The sequence below is a fragment of the Cynocephalus volans genome, chromosome 10 (genome assembly GCF_027409185.1).
Source record: "Cynocephalus volans isolate mCynVol1 chromosome 10, mCynVol1.pri, whole genome shotgun sequence".
NCBI classification, from domain to species: Eukaryota; Metazoa; Chordata; class Mammalia; order Dermoptera; family Cynocephalidae; genus Cynocephalus; species Cynocephalus volans.
The window spans coordinates 86,178,172-86,195,369 of record NC_084469.1 but is presented as its reverse complement, the minus strand read 5'-3'; the positions used below and the strand labels follow the sequence as shown (position 1 = coordinate 86,195,369).

General features: G+C 47.3%; 1 protein-coding gene across 2 annotated transcripts in view; it reads right to left on the bottom strand.

The window, feature by feature from the left end:
- The window catches only part of ZNF536 (zinc finger protein 536), a 227,704-nt gene extending 216,456 nt beyond the window's left edge, over positions 1–11,248 (bottom strand). For both annotated transcript variants that reach the window (XM_063108880.1, XM_063108881.1), the window contains exon 1: positions 9,079–11,248. In XM_063108880.1, the coding sequence (XP_062964950.1) occupies positions 9,079–11,248 (2,170 nt within the window). The remainder of the gene's footprint in view (positions 1–9,078) is intronic.
- Positions 11,249–17,198: the final 5,950 nt, after the last annotated feature.

The window sequence follows — 17,198 nt, the reverse complement described above, 5'->3', positions numbered from 1 at the left end:
TGGCAGAACTGAGTGTTTATTACACAGACTCCACGGCCTGCAAAGCCTAAAGTATTTTCTGTCTGGCTCTTTACAGGAAAAATTTGCTAACCCTTGTATGGAATATTCAATGACAAAAGAAATTTTTGGACAGTATGATTTTGGGGTTTTTGTTTGTTTTTTCTTTGCAAAACACATCTTTAGGTGTATAAAAAGAACTGGAAAGGTATGAACTAAAATGTTCACAGTGGTTATCTCTGAGTGGTGGTGGGTATACATACTTAAAAATTATTTTTATTTTTACTTATCTGCATTTTCTAAATGTCCAAGATGAACAAGAATTAATTTATAGTAAAAAAATAATAATTAAAAGGTCAGCAGACAATAGCACCAACCACAAAGTCAGTAAAAATCTCCCCAGGAGAAGATTGAGTGGAAAGGTTTTGAAGGTTACAGTAAGGTCATTTCTGAGGGGTCGGCCCCCAGCTAGGAATGGACACAAACCCTGCCAAAGCTCCTCCCTCAAAAGGGATTATGATGTCACACAGCAGCTTTGAGAAGAGGGATCATTTCCACTTTCCAGAGCAAATTGCTAAAAAGTTTTTTTTTTAATTAAAACATATTTTAGCAACAAATTAAGCAAAATATATTTAGCAATAAAGAGAAGCACATATCTGTGTTGGTTTTCAAGGAAACAACTACTGCATAGATTTTATGTTGAACTCAACGTAACAAGTTGGAAGTGTTCCAAAATGCCTCTCAAGGTGATTGAACACAACTGAGGGTGTCCAAAAACTACAGATGACAACCACCGAGTTAAGAGTCTCTGGACATTACTTTAACGAAGAGGAGGAGAGAGCACCATGGTGGGGACCTGTTCTATCATGCATCAAATGGCTTTGGAATTGAAGTCCAACAAAAGGAAAGAAAAGAGTATTGGCCAAAATTCCAGTCCCACCAAGTGCCACCATAAAAGGAAGAACTGATTCCTCTGTGCAATGCCCCGAACCCAAGGCACAGAGCAAAAACATATGGAGGTTCCCCAAAGGTATACACTGCCTCCCAAGAACAGCTGAAAAACAACCCCATCCTTTGAAAGCAAGTGATGAGGTTATCAAGCCAAGCCCACCCACGACCCGCTACCTCGTGCCTACATCCACGTCAGCATCCTGGCGGGGCACCCGTAAGAGGAGGGTTGGCCCCCCATGTGGCATGGTGGGCAGCGCAGCCAAAGAGTCAGCTTGTGCTGTGTCTCTCACTTTTCTCAGACACATGCCACATGTCACACAAAAACCCCAAGGCTCACAGCAACAAAGAAATGGGTCCCACAAGAAGCTAAGCCCCGGACAACTTTCTCTTGGTGGTGGTGATATTGGGGACGGGAGGCGAATGCATTCTGTCTGGACTGCTGCCCTTGCTTTTAGCACAGCTGCTGTGCTGCCTTGGCCCACCCATCAGGTAGCTATTGATGGTGTTCAGACATGCATTGTTTTGGGATTCTGTAGTTTTTTTTGAAGATGTGGATCAGGGAAAGGATGGTGGCAAATCTCTGTGCTTAGCTTGGCCCTGTTTGTCATGAGCCAAGTTCTAGCTCCTGTCTCCCCAGCACACTTCAGAGGCACAGTATTCATTTCTGACATTATGCTAATCTGCCCTGGTATTACAGTGTTGTATCAGTAACTAACCAGGACAGTCATGGCTGCCTCTGCACCATCACGTCCACCACATGCAAGGACTTAGGTAGAGACAGTAAGCAAAATGCAATACAAAATAAATAGATGGAAATACAGCCCCGGGAAAGTGAATACTCTCTGACAAAGCAAAGCTAAACGAGACCTGGCTCAAGAATTAACTGGAGAGGCTGGCAGAGAGAAAGCCTGCATGTACACCAAGAAGGACCTGTTTTAGCTATCTGGCTCCCAGAGGACCCCCAGCCTTGCTCAGGTGCCTCGATGCTCAGGTTCTGCCCAAGAAAAAAATCCCAAAACTCTGCCCAAGTCCTGCTCCCCTAAGTTCCTTTGGGGAGGGTCCATAGCTTTCTGAGAAGGGCTTTCCAGATGGCGCCTGGCTGTGGCAGTGCCAAACTCCACAGCTTAAGTAAATGTTGCCATCACCCCATTCTGCCAGGAAAAGGCAAGGGGGACCCAGGGCTCCTCTCAGCTGCAGCGACGCTCACTTCCCAGGGAGATCAGAGTCTCCCCACCACCTGCCCACCCAGCCTCTGCCCTGGGCCCCTCCTAGAGATTTCCTCTCCTCTCTGCATTTGCAAGCCTGGCCAAGCCCCCTCCTCTTTCCTTTAAGTGCCGGCTCAGTCAACAACTGTGGGGAGATGCGCCCCTCAGAGGCCTACAGAGGAGAGGGAAGTAAAGGGAAAGGAAGGGCCCAGAAAGGCAGCACACAGGCCCAAGGGTCACAGATGGCAAAGGTTCCAGCCCAATCATCACGAATTTGGGAAGTTTGCACAAATCCAATCTTCTGATCTCTGCAGGTGTTTCTCCACCCCTACCATCAATGCTCCAAAACAGCTCCACGGTTAATGGAGTTAACTGCACACTTCTCTGAGTTCACAGGCTCTGAATGCTTCCAAATGCTCCCAACACACTTCTTCCCCAATGGATTCCCAATGGAATCTTGAGGGCCAGTAAAGCAGGGTGCTTGTTGAAACTTGGCCCTGTCCCCAACCTTCTCAGACATCAGGGACACCTATCAGAACTTTCTCTCAGAGGCAGGGGTTAACCTAGAAAATCGGCTGAGGGGCAAAGCAAGGATCCTTTCTTCCCTGACCCTTCCCAGGAGTACGCTTCTCAGGAGGGGGCACGAACCTTCAGAACAGAGAAGGGATTTCAAGGATAAACACCCTGGTAGAGAAGGGATTTGGGTTGGCCCCAGCCACCCACCAATACGGTCTGCCCCAGCTCTGCACAAGTGGCCCCTGGCAGTGCTAAAAACACGTTGGGCATAAGTTCCCAGTTAACTGAAGGCACAGTAAACAGACCCTGGAAGCTCATGATCCCTGCTTTGGCCAAACCATCAAGCAGAGGACACACTGTGGCTATTTGCAAAGCAAACTGCTAATCCCAGCCCCAACATACCCAAGGTGGAGGCCAGGACCTGAGTTGGGAACCTCCCATTCAAGTTCATGGGAATCACGCAGCTAATGCTTCATTCTCTGTTTTGAAAATCAACTGCTGAATTCTCTGCCTCATTGTAAACTGTCCTTAGCTAATCTGTGTTTTCCTTATTATCATTAAATTTAGATGTAAATGAACGTTTCTGTTCTTTGGGTTAACATGCGTGGGGAAGGAAAGCTCAGTGAGGCCTCTCACGAGCTCTGGGCTTCCGAGGGCTGGTTGGACAGGAATGCAGGGTACTTCAAAGCATGCATGGAGAGAAAGAGGGGAGCCCTGGCAACGCAGTGCCCACCCTGAGGATGGGCAGAGTGGCCATCGGGTAAACAAAGGTAGGGTGAGTGATCTTGCAGCCCAGAATCTAATCCCCACATACCAAACGGTGTCCTGGGAATGGACAGGAACACAGAAGGGGCTCTGCTTCTGGGATTTTATGTCACACAACTTTTATGTCACATTCCCAATTTGAAGACTTTTAAAGCCAGTATAATTTCTGAGATGCTAAGTGACAGCGCATCAGGCAGCCCGGAGGAAGTGGGATATTTAGCTTCATGTGAAGCGGTACAAGAGACAGCCAAAGCCCCAGAGGGTTACTGAGTATCCCCAAATAACTGCCTCTAAACGCAAGGTGGTAAAAGTTCACTGAGTGGATGGGAAGTTTATAAAAAGGAGCTGCTGGTAAGTGTCCAGCTCCCAGGGAAGGAGGAAGATGATGTGACAGCCCCAAAGTAACCAGCATCTGACAGCTACTTTAATCCCAAAGTCAGCAGTTTGCCCGGAGTGGACAGACCCAGCCCAGGACCCAGCGGAGAGAGGACAGGCCAGGGGGAGGTCACTCTGGCCTCTGACCCTTGCCCCACCTGACACTCCCCAGGAGTCAGCCCGAGGCTGGGCCAGCATATTTGTCTGGGCGGGCGGCCACCTCAGCTCTCAGCTCAAGGAAGAGCCTTGGCCAGCGTCCGCCTGGGCACAGCTTCGGCACACACGAGCTGAGCCTCCGTAAATCTCCACAAACACGGTGGCCGCCTGCACACACTTCCATGGCGGGTACGGAAGGGCTGCATATGGCGCTCAGCTTTCACAGCTGAGCTTTAAAAAAAAATGCAGCTTTTCATCTCACTGAACCAGCTCCCAAATTAGGGGGCCGGGGTGGGGGGCAGAGGGGGAACAGGAGAAAAAGGAAGCTGGGTAGGTAGAGGGAGCCTTCGACATTAAATTCGATTTTACAAGGAATTTCAGACGATTCTCTGCTCAAAAGTTTCCCCTGGAAAATTAAATAATGTGGCTTGTTTGTCATTCCCAAGTTGACTAATTTCAAGTTACTTATATTATCTAAAAAATTACTTCTTTTCTTTTTTTGGATTAAAAATGAAGGAGACCATCTATGTGGGAATCACTCACATGCTTTTTAGATTGGGTTAACATTTTTTAAGTAAATTTATAAATGGGATTATTGTTTTCCAAAGTTCTGCTCAGCAAAGAGATTAGTTGCCACAATGCCCGGGGGGAGGGGGTGTCCCCTCGTCCTTTTAATTCCCTGCCTGGAGGTGGAAGGTGGTTGGAAAGGAAGAGGAGGAAGGAGTCTGATAGGCTGGTTTTCCTGCAATTGCCTGGAAACTTTTACTTTCTGTTTCCTCTGCTGATAATGACTGTCTTCGGCTCTGCAGCCAGCTCCTCTCTTCCCCCTCCCAGACCCCTGTTGCTGCAGCCATCCCCGAGCTCCAGTATAAAGTTTGGCTTTTGCAGCAGGAAGCAGCTGGGCCAAGCAACCAGCGAATGATAATGACCTCAGAAATCTGCTGTTCGCTCGGCAACAATAGGGTGCTCAGTCTACTGGAAAATTGTGTTCATCAGCTAACTCTGCTCAGTTACTAATTGACATTGCCAAATATTTTAAGAACAATTGGAATGCACAAGCAAAAAAAAAAAAAAGAAGAAGAAGAAGAAGAAGAAGATCTTAATCCTCAGACTTAAATTTTTTCTTTTTTCTTTTCTTTTTTTTTTTTTTTTTTCTTCTTTTGGGTGCCTGGATTTGTTTGTGTGGAGCAGGCAGTGGTTATCATGAATGGGGGCAGGGAGGGGGAGCCACATGAGAAAAAGAGGTGGAAAAGAAAGAAAATCTATCATATCACTATACACCCGATGTAAATGCAAGGGAGCCCTGGATAAAGGCCTTTGATGCTGTGGTCAATGGGCCTACACAGGATGGAGACCCAGCATTTCAGGAATGCGGCTCAGGCAACAAAAGAGGACCCTGCAAGGCTTTTAGCCCAGCTGATCAAATAATCCTTATCCATCTCAAAATATTATACTAGAAGTAGTAGGGGTTAACGATATTTTCATCTTCGCATCTCTCCCTGGCTTTCCATTGACCATGTAACTTAGCCGACTTTATTTAATGAACAGAGGGTCAAAGCATTCAATTACCCCTTCCCACCATCAACACTTCAATTATCCCCACTCCAAAATTAGGGGGGAATTCGGAAGGTAACTGCCCTGTTGGATATAATGAACAGTATCGTTTCTTAGTACATTAAGTTTTAATTATTCTGAGAGTGATTTCCAAAGCAAAATCTGAAGAAACAGAACTTTGGTCGTTTTCTGACTCAGAGTAAAGCTAGGATCCAAATACAGTCTTAGAAGAGGTTTTAGGGAAAGATGCAAAGATTAATGCCATCAGAGTGCTTGCACGCAAGCAGGAAATGAGGAAGCATCAGAACAGTCACCCTGTTTTCTAAATGTCATAAAAGAGTAAAATTTACAAGCTGCTGCTTTCCAAATAGTTTCTCTTTGCATTGCACACGGAAGCAGAAATGACATCTACTATGATGTGAAATTATTGGGAAGTCAAATAAACAACAACAGAACAAAAACAAAACAAAGGGAAAAGATGGGGAAGTGATCTGTGTGACTAGTTTTGTCCATTTTCTGTTAGAAAATATGACCTCTCAATTTGTCAAAGGTCCTAGTTTTCGCAGTTGATCTTAAGCTTGGTTCTCAGCAGTTTGGAGAGCCAAAGAACAAACACATTTTCTGGTTCACTGGAATCATTTTCACATGTTCACTGATTCAAACATTCTTTTACTCACATAACAAACAGCTGCATCCCACATTAGCCTAGCCAGTGACAGTCGCCCATCTCGGCAATAACTGTTTGATTGCAAACTTGACCCCTTCTTCGTCTCGGTCTGAGCAAGACATTTTTAAACAGCCACTCCGTTCCCAATCCTCCTTTGCAAAGAATTACATCAGATAACAAAGGACGACTCTGCCACTCATTGTAAGCCTCCTTCTAGAGATCTGTTCTAAGAGGCTCTGTAAAAAGGTTTTTTATGATGAATTCAGAACTACTATCATGTTAAGAGCAGCGATTTATAAAGAAGAATTCATTGGTTAAGATCTGAAAAAATAGTTTCTCAGGCCCTACTGACCCAGTTTTCAACAAAAAAAGAATCAAGTGATGCAAATTAAGTTTTGCGACATTGTTATGCAGTCTGAGAAATTTGTAAAACCGTGTTTTGCAGTTATTTCTTAATAGAAGCCTTAATAAGTACTTCTTTCTTTACTTAAGGGCTTAAAGATTTTTTTTCCCTCCTCTTCACCTTGCAGGTTTCTCTTTAACAGGTAATAAGAAAATACCTATTGTGTGAAGATTTTTATTTAAATGCTTATTTTAATCACGCTTTATACAAGTCATACTTGTTAGAAATAAGAGGGAAGACTAACCAGATTTGGTTAAGAGTCCTAAATCCCAGAAAAACCTGAATGCCCCAGACGTGCAGCTGATTTGGGCTGCATACTGGTATGCCATCAATTTTCCTACTTAGTCAGAAAATTATGAAAGGGTCTAATTTGAATATGAAGAAAACAAAGAAGTCAACCAGCAATGAAAGAATCAGTATTCACAATTGTAAAATACTTCAATGAGAGAAATAAAAGTGTGAAGATAACCACAACTCAAGTATAATTCTCTTTTGAGTCATAAGCACGGTTGGTTCTTTTAAGCAAAATGGGTTTTTTCAACAGAGTATTTAGAGATAGGGAAGCAAAAGAGATAGGAATAGCACGAGGCTATCACTTGGCCAGAAGGTGAGAAAAACACGGTAAACACGTCATTAATGAAGCTGAGCATTTGTTGTCAGAATATTCTGATGAGACCTTTTCATTTCAGTGGTTCTGGGAGAGAGATGGAAATCAGTCAATGTCACTCCAAAAACTTAGGGGAGCCAAGTTGCTCTCTGTTTTCTGCCCATTAAAGGACCCCTATCCAGAAACAGTGAGACTACACTCCCCAGAAGAGGGAAACCCTTCCGATGAGGTTGGAAACAGTCCCCCGGACAGTGACAAGTCTAGCAGTTTGCTGCCTCTGCGGCATAGAGATCCACCTTTATAGAGTTCCCCCTGTTGGGCAGGGTGACATGAAAATCTTTCTCTTGTATCCTAGTATGTTCTGGGTAGTAGACACTCCATGTAGTATACCCTCACCCTTCCGTGGTCTTCATGTTCCTGGTTAGACTCTTCCAAAGTGTCTCACCAGTAATAAATCACAAATGAGTCTGGGACTCCAGGAGTAGACAGTGTGTTTCATGGGTATTTAAGCAGCGGCATTAAGTGCTATCGAAATCTCTGGAATGTGCAGCTCAGATTTATGTGTCTTAACAATTCTTTACTGGTCTGTAATAAGCCAATAGACTCACACTTTATTCTAATACTAATTTTGTCCTAGAAGAAGGGTATGCTGAAGCATGACAATAACAACAAAACTAAACTGGCATCTACTTAATAACTGTAGCAGTGAATTGCCTCCAAGACTGAAATATTTACCGAAACTGAGAAGTGTGGGGGTGTCGGGGGGTATAGGGGTGGGGGGGCAGGGGGCAGAAGAGAAAACTTTTATGCGTAAAAAATGACCCTTGACAATGTGCTGCCACATCTTTAACAGTGGGCAATACAGTGCCTCGAGGTGTCTCAAACTGTCTTTCATTTTCTAGACTTAATGGCTGATTGCAGAAATCAATGTTGCCATTAGTAACAGGGTATTTGTTATGGCATGATTTCCTCTGTTGTTAGGCTGCAGAATGATTACAGTATTAGCGAGGTGCTTTCTTTATAAAGGGCTAGAGATATAACTTTCAATTTACTATCCATTAGTAAGGGGCTTTGGAAATATGGATAAAGGCAACACCCTACCTGCTGTTAGGTAGTGATTTTAATTTAACTGTCTTAGGCTAGTGTGTTTTTTTTTCCCCCAAAACTGGGCCAGGAAGCTTCAGCATTTCACAGACATTTTGATGACAGATTTTCTGCTTTGCTATTTTAGACCCCAAAGCTGTATCGCCCATGGAACACAGTACAATTTAAGAAATGCAGTTGCGCATCTGTGTCTCAAACCTCTGTGTTTTTCCAAACCATCAGAGGAAAGTGGTAAAGTTCATCAGGTCAAACGAACCTGACAGGTATGTTACATTGTAATTTCAGAAGAGGACAGGAGACAGGTTTGGTCTGGAGAGGGAGACCTGGGGGCTCAAACGAGAGAATTACGAGAATATACAAAGAGGAAAAAGATGGCAAGGGTCTGAACTTCCACTTGCACATCCGTGCAGGTTCCAGACACGAAGTGGTAGCAGCCGGGTCAGGGTATAACATGGGACTAATCAATTGCAGGAAAAGGGCGGGCTATGACCCACTGAAAAAAGTGCCACCCGGCCATCTCCACTACATGGGAGGAGGATCAACTTACTGTCCTGGTAGCCAGTGTTCAAGGGAAGGCCAAAGAGGTGAAATGACAGCCCTTCCCTTGAGGCACGACAGCCTGAAGGAAAGAAAGGCGTGATCCAGTATCCAGCCCACCCATCAACGCCATCAACCTACCCTGACCTCAGAGCTGACCTGAGGCCTGTGTGCAGGACCAGGCAGCCCAGGCAGGGCCCTTCTGTGAGCTGCTTCTCCCCCACCTTCCCAGCAGACCTACCTGAGGAGGATGGTGAGGAGGGGTGTGGGCTGTCCTCCTGGGCACTCCCGGTCTGGGAGAGGCCACCTCCGACCCCACTCTCCTCGGTGACATTGGAGGAGCCGGGCGTGGTGGAGCGGCTCACTGACTGGGACTCCTGGTCACTGCCTGAGCCACGCCGCTCGTCCAGGGCCGCGTGCAGCCCGTCCTCATCGCCCTTGCGGTCCCGCTTGTGAACACGCGAGTGCACGACCACCTGGTGGTAGGTGCGGAACACCCGGCCACAGTCCGGGCACTCAGTGGGCTTCTCCTTCATGTTCCCGGGACCCTGCAGGTTATAGTCAAGCGTCTGGTTCAGCCCATGTGACAAAAAATCCCGACTGCCTTCTAAAGGGTCGAGCTTATTTGGCAGGTCTCTCGGATTGCCCACTTTAGTGCTGTGAACCAAATCAGCAGGCATTTTCTGCTTGGAGCCATCTGCCCCCACTAACACATACTCCCGCTTCTCCTTATCAAACATAACCCCAGCGTTTGCCAAAGTGTCTTCGTGGTTGCGCTGCAGCTGATGTTCTTTAGACAAGAAGCCGTGTTCCACGGCCATGCCCCTGGCCATGAGCTGCCAGGCCTGGTAGCTGTTCACCGGGTCCATCTCTGCAGCTTTGGCAGCCGCTTGCAACCGCTCGATGCAGCTGGATTTCAGAGGCGGCACGAGGTTGAGGCATCCCAGGAGGGAGTGCTTGTCCCCGTCGGGGATGCCATGGGCCATGCCAGAGATGGGGGACAGCAGTTTCCCCAGGACCTCCTTCTCCTTCATGGGCAGCTCCCCTTTGCTGTAGAGCTGGCTGGGCTCGCTCAAGCTGGCTTTGTCCGGGGCCATGAAGCCACTCTGCAGGCAGGAGAGATACCTGGAGTACAGGTTGGCATGGGCCTCCTGGGACATGCCGCCCATGGGCACTGGCACCTCGGGGTCACTGGGGGACTTGTTCTTCACCGACAGCTTGTTGAGGTGCACCTTCATGTGGTTCTTGAGGAACCAAGGCTCTTTGAAGCGCCGGCCGCAGATCTGGCAGCAGTGCTCGAAGGAGTCCTTGTGCTTTCGCATGTGGCCCTTCAGGAACCACGCCTGGCTGAACACCTGGCCGCACACCTCGCAGCGGAACTCGTTGGCCGACTGCTCCCCGCCGCCGTGGGGGCCCTGGCCCTGGGCCGACTCGGCTGTGATGTGGGCCTTCTCCACGTGGCTGATGAGCTCCTCCTCCTGCGAGGCCGCGAAGTCGCACAGCGTGCACTTGTAGGGCTTGTGCAGGATGCGGATGTGGCGGTCCAGCTCCTCCCGCTTCTTGAACTTGCCCTTGCAGAAGGTGCAACGGAAGCCAGCCGCCGGGGCCACCACGTCCTCCTGCACGCAGGCCGGCTTGGGCGAGGGCACCGGGTTGGCCACGTCCGGCACGCTGTGGTTGGCGGGCGGGGCCAGGTTGCAGGCGGCCAGCGGGGCCTGCTGGGCGTGTGGCAGGGGCTTCAGGTCGGGCCGCAGCTGCAGCAGGCTGCTCTTCATCTGCTTGTCCCGCAGGATGGCCCGTTCCTCCAGCTCGTGCAGCAGGCGGTTCTCCTCGCGCACCCGCCCGCGCCCCTTCCCCAGGTTGCCCAACTTGTGGGTCCGCAGGTGAATCTTCAGGTTCCCCTTCTGCGCCGCCCGGTGGTCACAGTAGGGGCACTTGAAGGGTTTCTCGCCCGTGTGGGTGCGCATGTGTAGGGAGAGGATGCTGTTGAAGCGAAAGCGCTTGCCACAGAGAGGGCACGGGTACTTGCGGTTTTTGCGGGCATCATCCTCGATGTCACTCATCTGGGACATGATGCCCAGGTTCTGCCCATTGAGGAACTGCTGCAGGTCCACCCGCCCGTTGAGGCTGGTGTCAACGTCCCGGCCCAGCTGGTTGGCCAGGAGTGCCATCTGACCGCCCATGGGCTGGCCACTCATGGGCACGTGGGCCTTCTCCTCGAGGGGCGCGGGGGTCTTCTCCTCGGGGTTGGGCCGCGGATGCAGCTCGGGAAAGGCATGACTGAGCTGGGAGGTGATCTGGTGTAACTTCTGACTCATGGCATACTGGCCGTTGAGGACCGGGCTGCTCAGGTGGGGCTCAGCTTCCGGAGCCGCTGAGGACACTCCAAGGCACAGACTGGCTTCTTCCATCCCTGAAAATAAAGAGAGAGTACAGATCTGTGCCAGGTACTGTGGAGCAATGAATTGACAGCATCAGCTGGTGGGAAATTTGCATTTCGTGCCTTACCTACACATAATAATGCTAAGGAATTAGAGTCCAAAACAATAATAAAAAAATGAATTATTAAATGCCAATTATGCAATATGGCATCACTCCTCCAATTTGTTTTGGCGATAGATCGTCTTCCTTGTATTTTCTATTTACACATTGCAATTATTCATTCACATTTAAATTATTAATGTTTTACCACTTTCAACACCTAATAACAAATCAAGGGTTTACGTGTTAAACTTTTTCTCCTTTCCCCCCTTTGTAGCACCTGTACCTGTTGGTTTAGTCCAAAGTTTGTCTTAGAGCAGAATGGCTTTAACTGCAAAACCAAATAGACTCACTCGGAACTTTTGTTTCCTTTCTCTGTATTCAATACATTCGCCAGTCTAAGATGAAAGAGATCATTTTATGATTTGGCCAAAAAAAAAAAAACAAAAAACACCCCAATGGCATGATATTTACTGGTACATAATAAAACAAGATAATGTTTTGGGAAAAAATAAAGTAAAGGACAGGCTTTAGAACAATAAAAGGGATTTTGCTTTAGTCAACAAAAAGTGCAGTAATATCTCATTAAGCTGATTAGTATGCTGCTTAGAAACAGTACTAGGTGCTGTAACACATGATTATAATCATAAAAATCCTTCAGTGTTTGCAAGGAAGCATTAACGAGGTATATTAAATTTTAAGGAGACTGCAAGTAGCGGCTTTGCAAACCTCAGAGATTAAGATTTAACCCTTATGTTACGAAACACTGTTATTTTGTCATTTAGTAACTGTGCCTATCAAGAGAAGTATAAATTATCTCATGACAGAATCTTAGTGGATTGGGGAGACTGTTCAAATTTGGGTGGAAGTAAAGACTTGCATCATATAATGGGCTCTCCCTGTCCTTCAACTGGCAAGATACACAAGGCAGGGACTTTGATTGGGCTTTAAGAGATCCTTTATAGAACTAGATAAAAACCAATTAAAATCCAGGGATGATGCCACAGGAAGTCTCAACCAAGTTTGAGTGTTTTTAATAACTTTCTCAATACCCAGTAATGAGTACAAATTGTACCTGCAGTATGTGTTTTGCAGAAAATTAGAACTCAAAGCTGTTTGTTAAACACTAACACTCAAAGCTGGTCTGCATAATTGCCTTTAATAGTCCTCTCTGCCTCCTCTCCAGCCTGTGCAGAATGGCTAAACCCAGACCTTTCCGGGTGGGGTGAAGGGAACAGCTCCTTCCACGTTAGAGCATGTAGGGAGCTCAACTTTGAAAGGCAATAAATCCACATCTGGGGTCCTTCTATTTCCAGATACGTCTTCCACCTGAAGGAGTCCAAATTTGTTTCCTGTCATTGGAATGGTTTGTGCACATCTCTCCTCTTTGTATCCCAATGTTTAGATGTGTTGACCAGCCAGGTGGTCCAGGATCAGCACTTAACCCCAGCCAGGATTGATTCCTGGGCCAAGCGATTCCCGAGGGGACCCGTAAGGACAGAGCTCAACTATAGAGGAAATACATTCAGCCCCAGCAGGGTCTGCTGCTTGCTGGGCCTCCTGCCAGGCAGATTGTGCATGGCATGGAGGGTCTCCAAAGGGAGACCTGACTTCCTTGGCAAGAGGAGAGAGACTGGGAGTCCATCTTGCAAGAGAAGAGAAGAAACAGACATGGATGCTTATTTGCAGGAGAAAGATGGACTAAAATCATGGTGTGGGGCTAACTGTGACCACGAAAAAAGATATGCACAACTGTGCAGAAACACACAGAGGCTCATGATCACTTACAGTAAAAGAAGGCTTCCAATTTGCCATCAATCCTTTTTGTTTCTGGTGGCAGTCTACACTCAAATAAAAAAGCAGGCCCATTTTGGGGACCGGTCAGAAAGGAGCTAATTTCCCGTGGAGATTCTTGGATTCGTCCACCAAACTTACTGAGTTCCTCCCACTGTGTGCCAGTCCCTATCCTTGGCCCTGAAAACACGATGGTGGACAAGACCAGCCAGCTCCATTGTCCAGCAAGGAGGTGCCCATTGTCCAGCAGGGAGGAGCAGGCCCAGAGTGCAGAGGTTGCTGGAGGCTCTAGGTGGAGACTATCAGTCCCTAGGACCCTGTCTGGATCCCTTTATCCATCTTCAAGCCCCATCCAGCTATGCTGGCTCCTTTTCTGAGCTAACATGGACCATGACCCTGAAACCACATGGGAGTACCCAGAATTCCACCCAACGGCTCTGTGGAAGTTTGAAAAGTCCAAAGCCAACATGCTTGGCCCACTTCCAACAACTGCCCAGTTGGCCAGCTCAGAAGACATGAGTCCAGGAAGAAGGGCTATGTTCAGGTTGCTGCTGATGAGCTGACACCACTTCAGCAGGAGGGAGAGGAGGCTGAATGTGCAATGCAGTAAGACTGCAAATCGGGTTGGATGAGGGGCAACAAGTTGAAACCCCCCTCACCATTCACGCTGTGCGAGTAACAGCTCAACTTGTCAAATAACGAACATGGGACTTTGCATGTTTGATTTGGGTATGCAATTCTTTTATTCTGTCCAAAAAAGATTTTTTTTTTTCACAGCCAACAAAGCTCTTTAAACCCCTGTAAGTATATGATCTTTGGATGCCATTGCTAAAGCCCTCAGCTGAGGGATAGAACGTTCTAGAATGTGCTGCCCCAGCTCTTTGCAGAGTTGGCTCGTTCTCATCATACAGGTCTGCACCCACACATCCCCTTCTTATAAAGGACTCTGGGCCCACCTTGTCTGAGGTTGACACCACTAACCCTTCTCTATCCCATCATCTTACTCTCTTCTTCATAGCACTTACCATGAGGGAAACGTTTTGTTGATGACCCTTTTACAGACATGCTTCTTTTCCATGAGGGCAGAGAGCATGTCTGTCTTGGTCAAGAATGAAGCCTTAGGGTCTAGAGCAGAGCTGGCTCGTGTAGGTTCAGTATTTCCTGACTGAATGAATGAATGACTGAATAGACCCTGTTAAACACAGCCCATAAAAGAAGTCTAGCCCTGTAGAAGATCCACCCTCACTTCGACCTCATGTGATCCAACCTTAGCCTTCCATAAGACCAACAACATCTACAATCAGAGTTTGTCAGAGTTGAAAGGGTCTCTGGCTACCAGCCAAAAGCTGTAGGTCCAGAAACTGCAGAGGAAAAGCCACTGCCACCACCAGCTGTCTCATGCTAGGTGCCCATGGTAATCATCCCAGGCTTAGGCCACCCCTGACAGCCCAATTGGTGGGCACCAGGAGACAGAGAGCATCTACCCCCAACAGAACTTGACTAACCATCAGGGGTCTGTGGGAGATCCCAGTGTTTCAGATGAGATGGCCAGCTCCCCTGGAGATGCTCCCAGGATTATGGGTCTGGACCCCTCAAATGAGCCCAGGAGAAGCCTGTGCAGAGCCCCACTTAAAGCTCCACCAAATAGTCATCTCAGAATCCTCTGTGAATACATGAGCAGGTGCAGCTGAGGCCACTGGAATGGGTCAGTCCTAACTAGTGCCTGCTGCTTAACTCAGAGCAAGAAAGAGGAGCGTGAGTTCTTGGAAAGAATATGGGGTAATTGGTGTGCTGTCCCTGGGCCAAAGCAGGCGAGGCAGGACAAGCTGGCCCCAGGCCCGGCCTGGGACTCGCAAAACCTGGGTCGGCCCCAATTTCTCCAGCCTTGACACTTCACCCATCCGGAATTCATTTATCCTTTACCTCAGCCATTCAGTAAATATTTGCCAGGGGCTTTCTATGTACCTGCCCTCAAAGGCCTGAGGGTCTAAGAGGCTAGTGCAGCAAAGGCCACAAATAACAGGGAAACAATGCAAAGACCCATGTGAGGCTGAATCCAAAGTTAGAGAAAGAAGAAACCATCGCAGCTGCAGTATATATGTATGCATGTATATGTGCGTGTGTGTGCATCAAGTATGTCCATGTTGAGGGAGGAGCAGGGATTCCCTAACTAGTAGAACTAAAGAAACTTCTACAAATGCCTGTGTTGGGAAACCAAGGGATTGTTTATCCCACTGTTAAAGGAGGGGATCCAGCTGTGGCTGGAGGAGGTGGGGCTGCCTGCTGGCATTCCGGCGCTCTGATGGAAGGTATTATTACTCCTTTCTCAAGCCCTCCAAGGAGCAAGCACATGGAGCATGCCTTCACTTTGGGACCATGCTGCTCCCTCCCAGGCCCTGCAGTGAATGCCTATCAGCGTCCCTGGAGGGGACTCTTGTCACAGCCCATGGTCCTCCCTCAACTGCCACGTCCTGACAAACGGGAGATGTACGTATCCACACACAGTGCTGGACCTGAATAGCCATTATTTCCAGGAAGCACTTTAGCCCATGTTCTCAACCTGTCCTTCACTCAGCAGCCCTGGACTCAGCACCCATGATCCAGGAGCTGAAGGACCCACATCAGGAAGTCAGGGGCCAGCAGAGGGCGGGCGGTGGTCCTGGGCTTATGGCGATTGAGCAGGACCCTCTAAGTAACCTCTACAGTAACTCGTCTAACCCTCTCACCCAGGTAGCAAAACCCGCAGCACAATTAAAAGCAAGTAAACAAACTACTAAACAATGAGAACAGCTTGTCCCTCGCCTTCAGCTCCTGGTCCCAGCCTGTGCATATAAGGAAGAGAATCAATAAACCCTGGTTGAATGATGGAAGGAATCAGTGAATACATAATTTACCTAACTCTGAAAAGGCAGCCAAATGCCCTTCCTGAGGCTGGACAGTTAAAGGCCACCATAAAATGTCCTGTCTGATGCCTCCATCTAACACAGAAACATTATAACATCCACCCGAGTACCGAGCTGTCCTGAGCACTGGGGTCACAGTGGGCATGCAGGCACTTAACTCGACAGTCAGTACTGATGAAGAAGGGGACTTCAGTCTCAGCCACCATGGCATTTCTCACCTCAGTGTGGAAATGCCTGTCCCCAACTCAGAATGCAGGCAGGGGCCCTGGGGGATGGAGGCTTCTGAACGTTAGACGTTTTCTTCTTGAGCTATGCAATTTCACATTTCATGACAATGGTATTCTCTGCATATGAAACCTACCATTGGGTGCACAGATGATCAAAATACATTCTGTCTCATCATTCCCATCATTGCAGGTACAGGAGCCATCCAGCTGCCTTTGATGGTGCTAATGGTTATTTTGATTTTGCATTTCTGCCTTCAAGACTATTTCCTGTGATATCAATGACAAAAGTTTTCACTTAACTCTTCCAATAGAGAAGCTAATTGTATCTTTCACTCAAAATGAAATTTAAAACTATCAGGACACCAGAAATGCCAGCTGCTATGAGTCTAAATAAATTTTACACAACAACACAGTTTCATTTTGCTGGCACAGAAAAAAAAAGTAATCTTATGAATAGTCCAAAAAATATAGATCTTGCCAGTAAGTTGCATGAAAGAGTTTTTTCCTTAAACCACAAAAAAGAATAGTTGGGAAATAAAATGACTTTCAAAATAACCATTTCAACTGGATTTTTAAAAATGAAATATTGTTGTCTAGCCAAGCACAATTAAATATTTCCTTTTTTAATCAACGTGCTTAAAAGTGATGCCTTGGAAACCTTACAGGAGTCCCACACATCCCAGGCGCTCGCTCTACAAGGTCTGAGACTTGAGTTTCGGGGCCGGCGGGGAGGGGGGTGCTCCAAACACCGTAGTGGATTTTATTTAAAATAGTCTCATAACATGCACTTTTGGTAGTTGGTACACCCCCTTCCTGGGGTCTCAAGTGACCTTCAGACCTTCCCTGCAACCCTCTTTGCATTCTTATTAGGGTAAGCAGTAATCAAGAAAACTTTACCTAGAATACAATGGCTCCTTATTAAATACTATTTTTCCAATTGTTGTAGCTCAAACTGT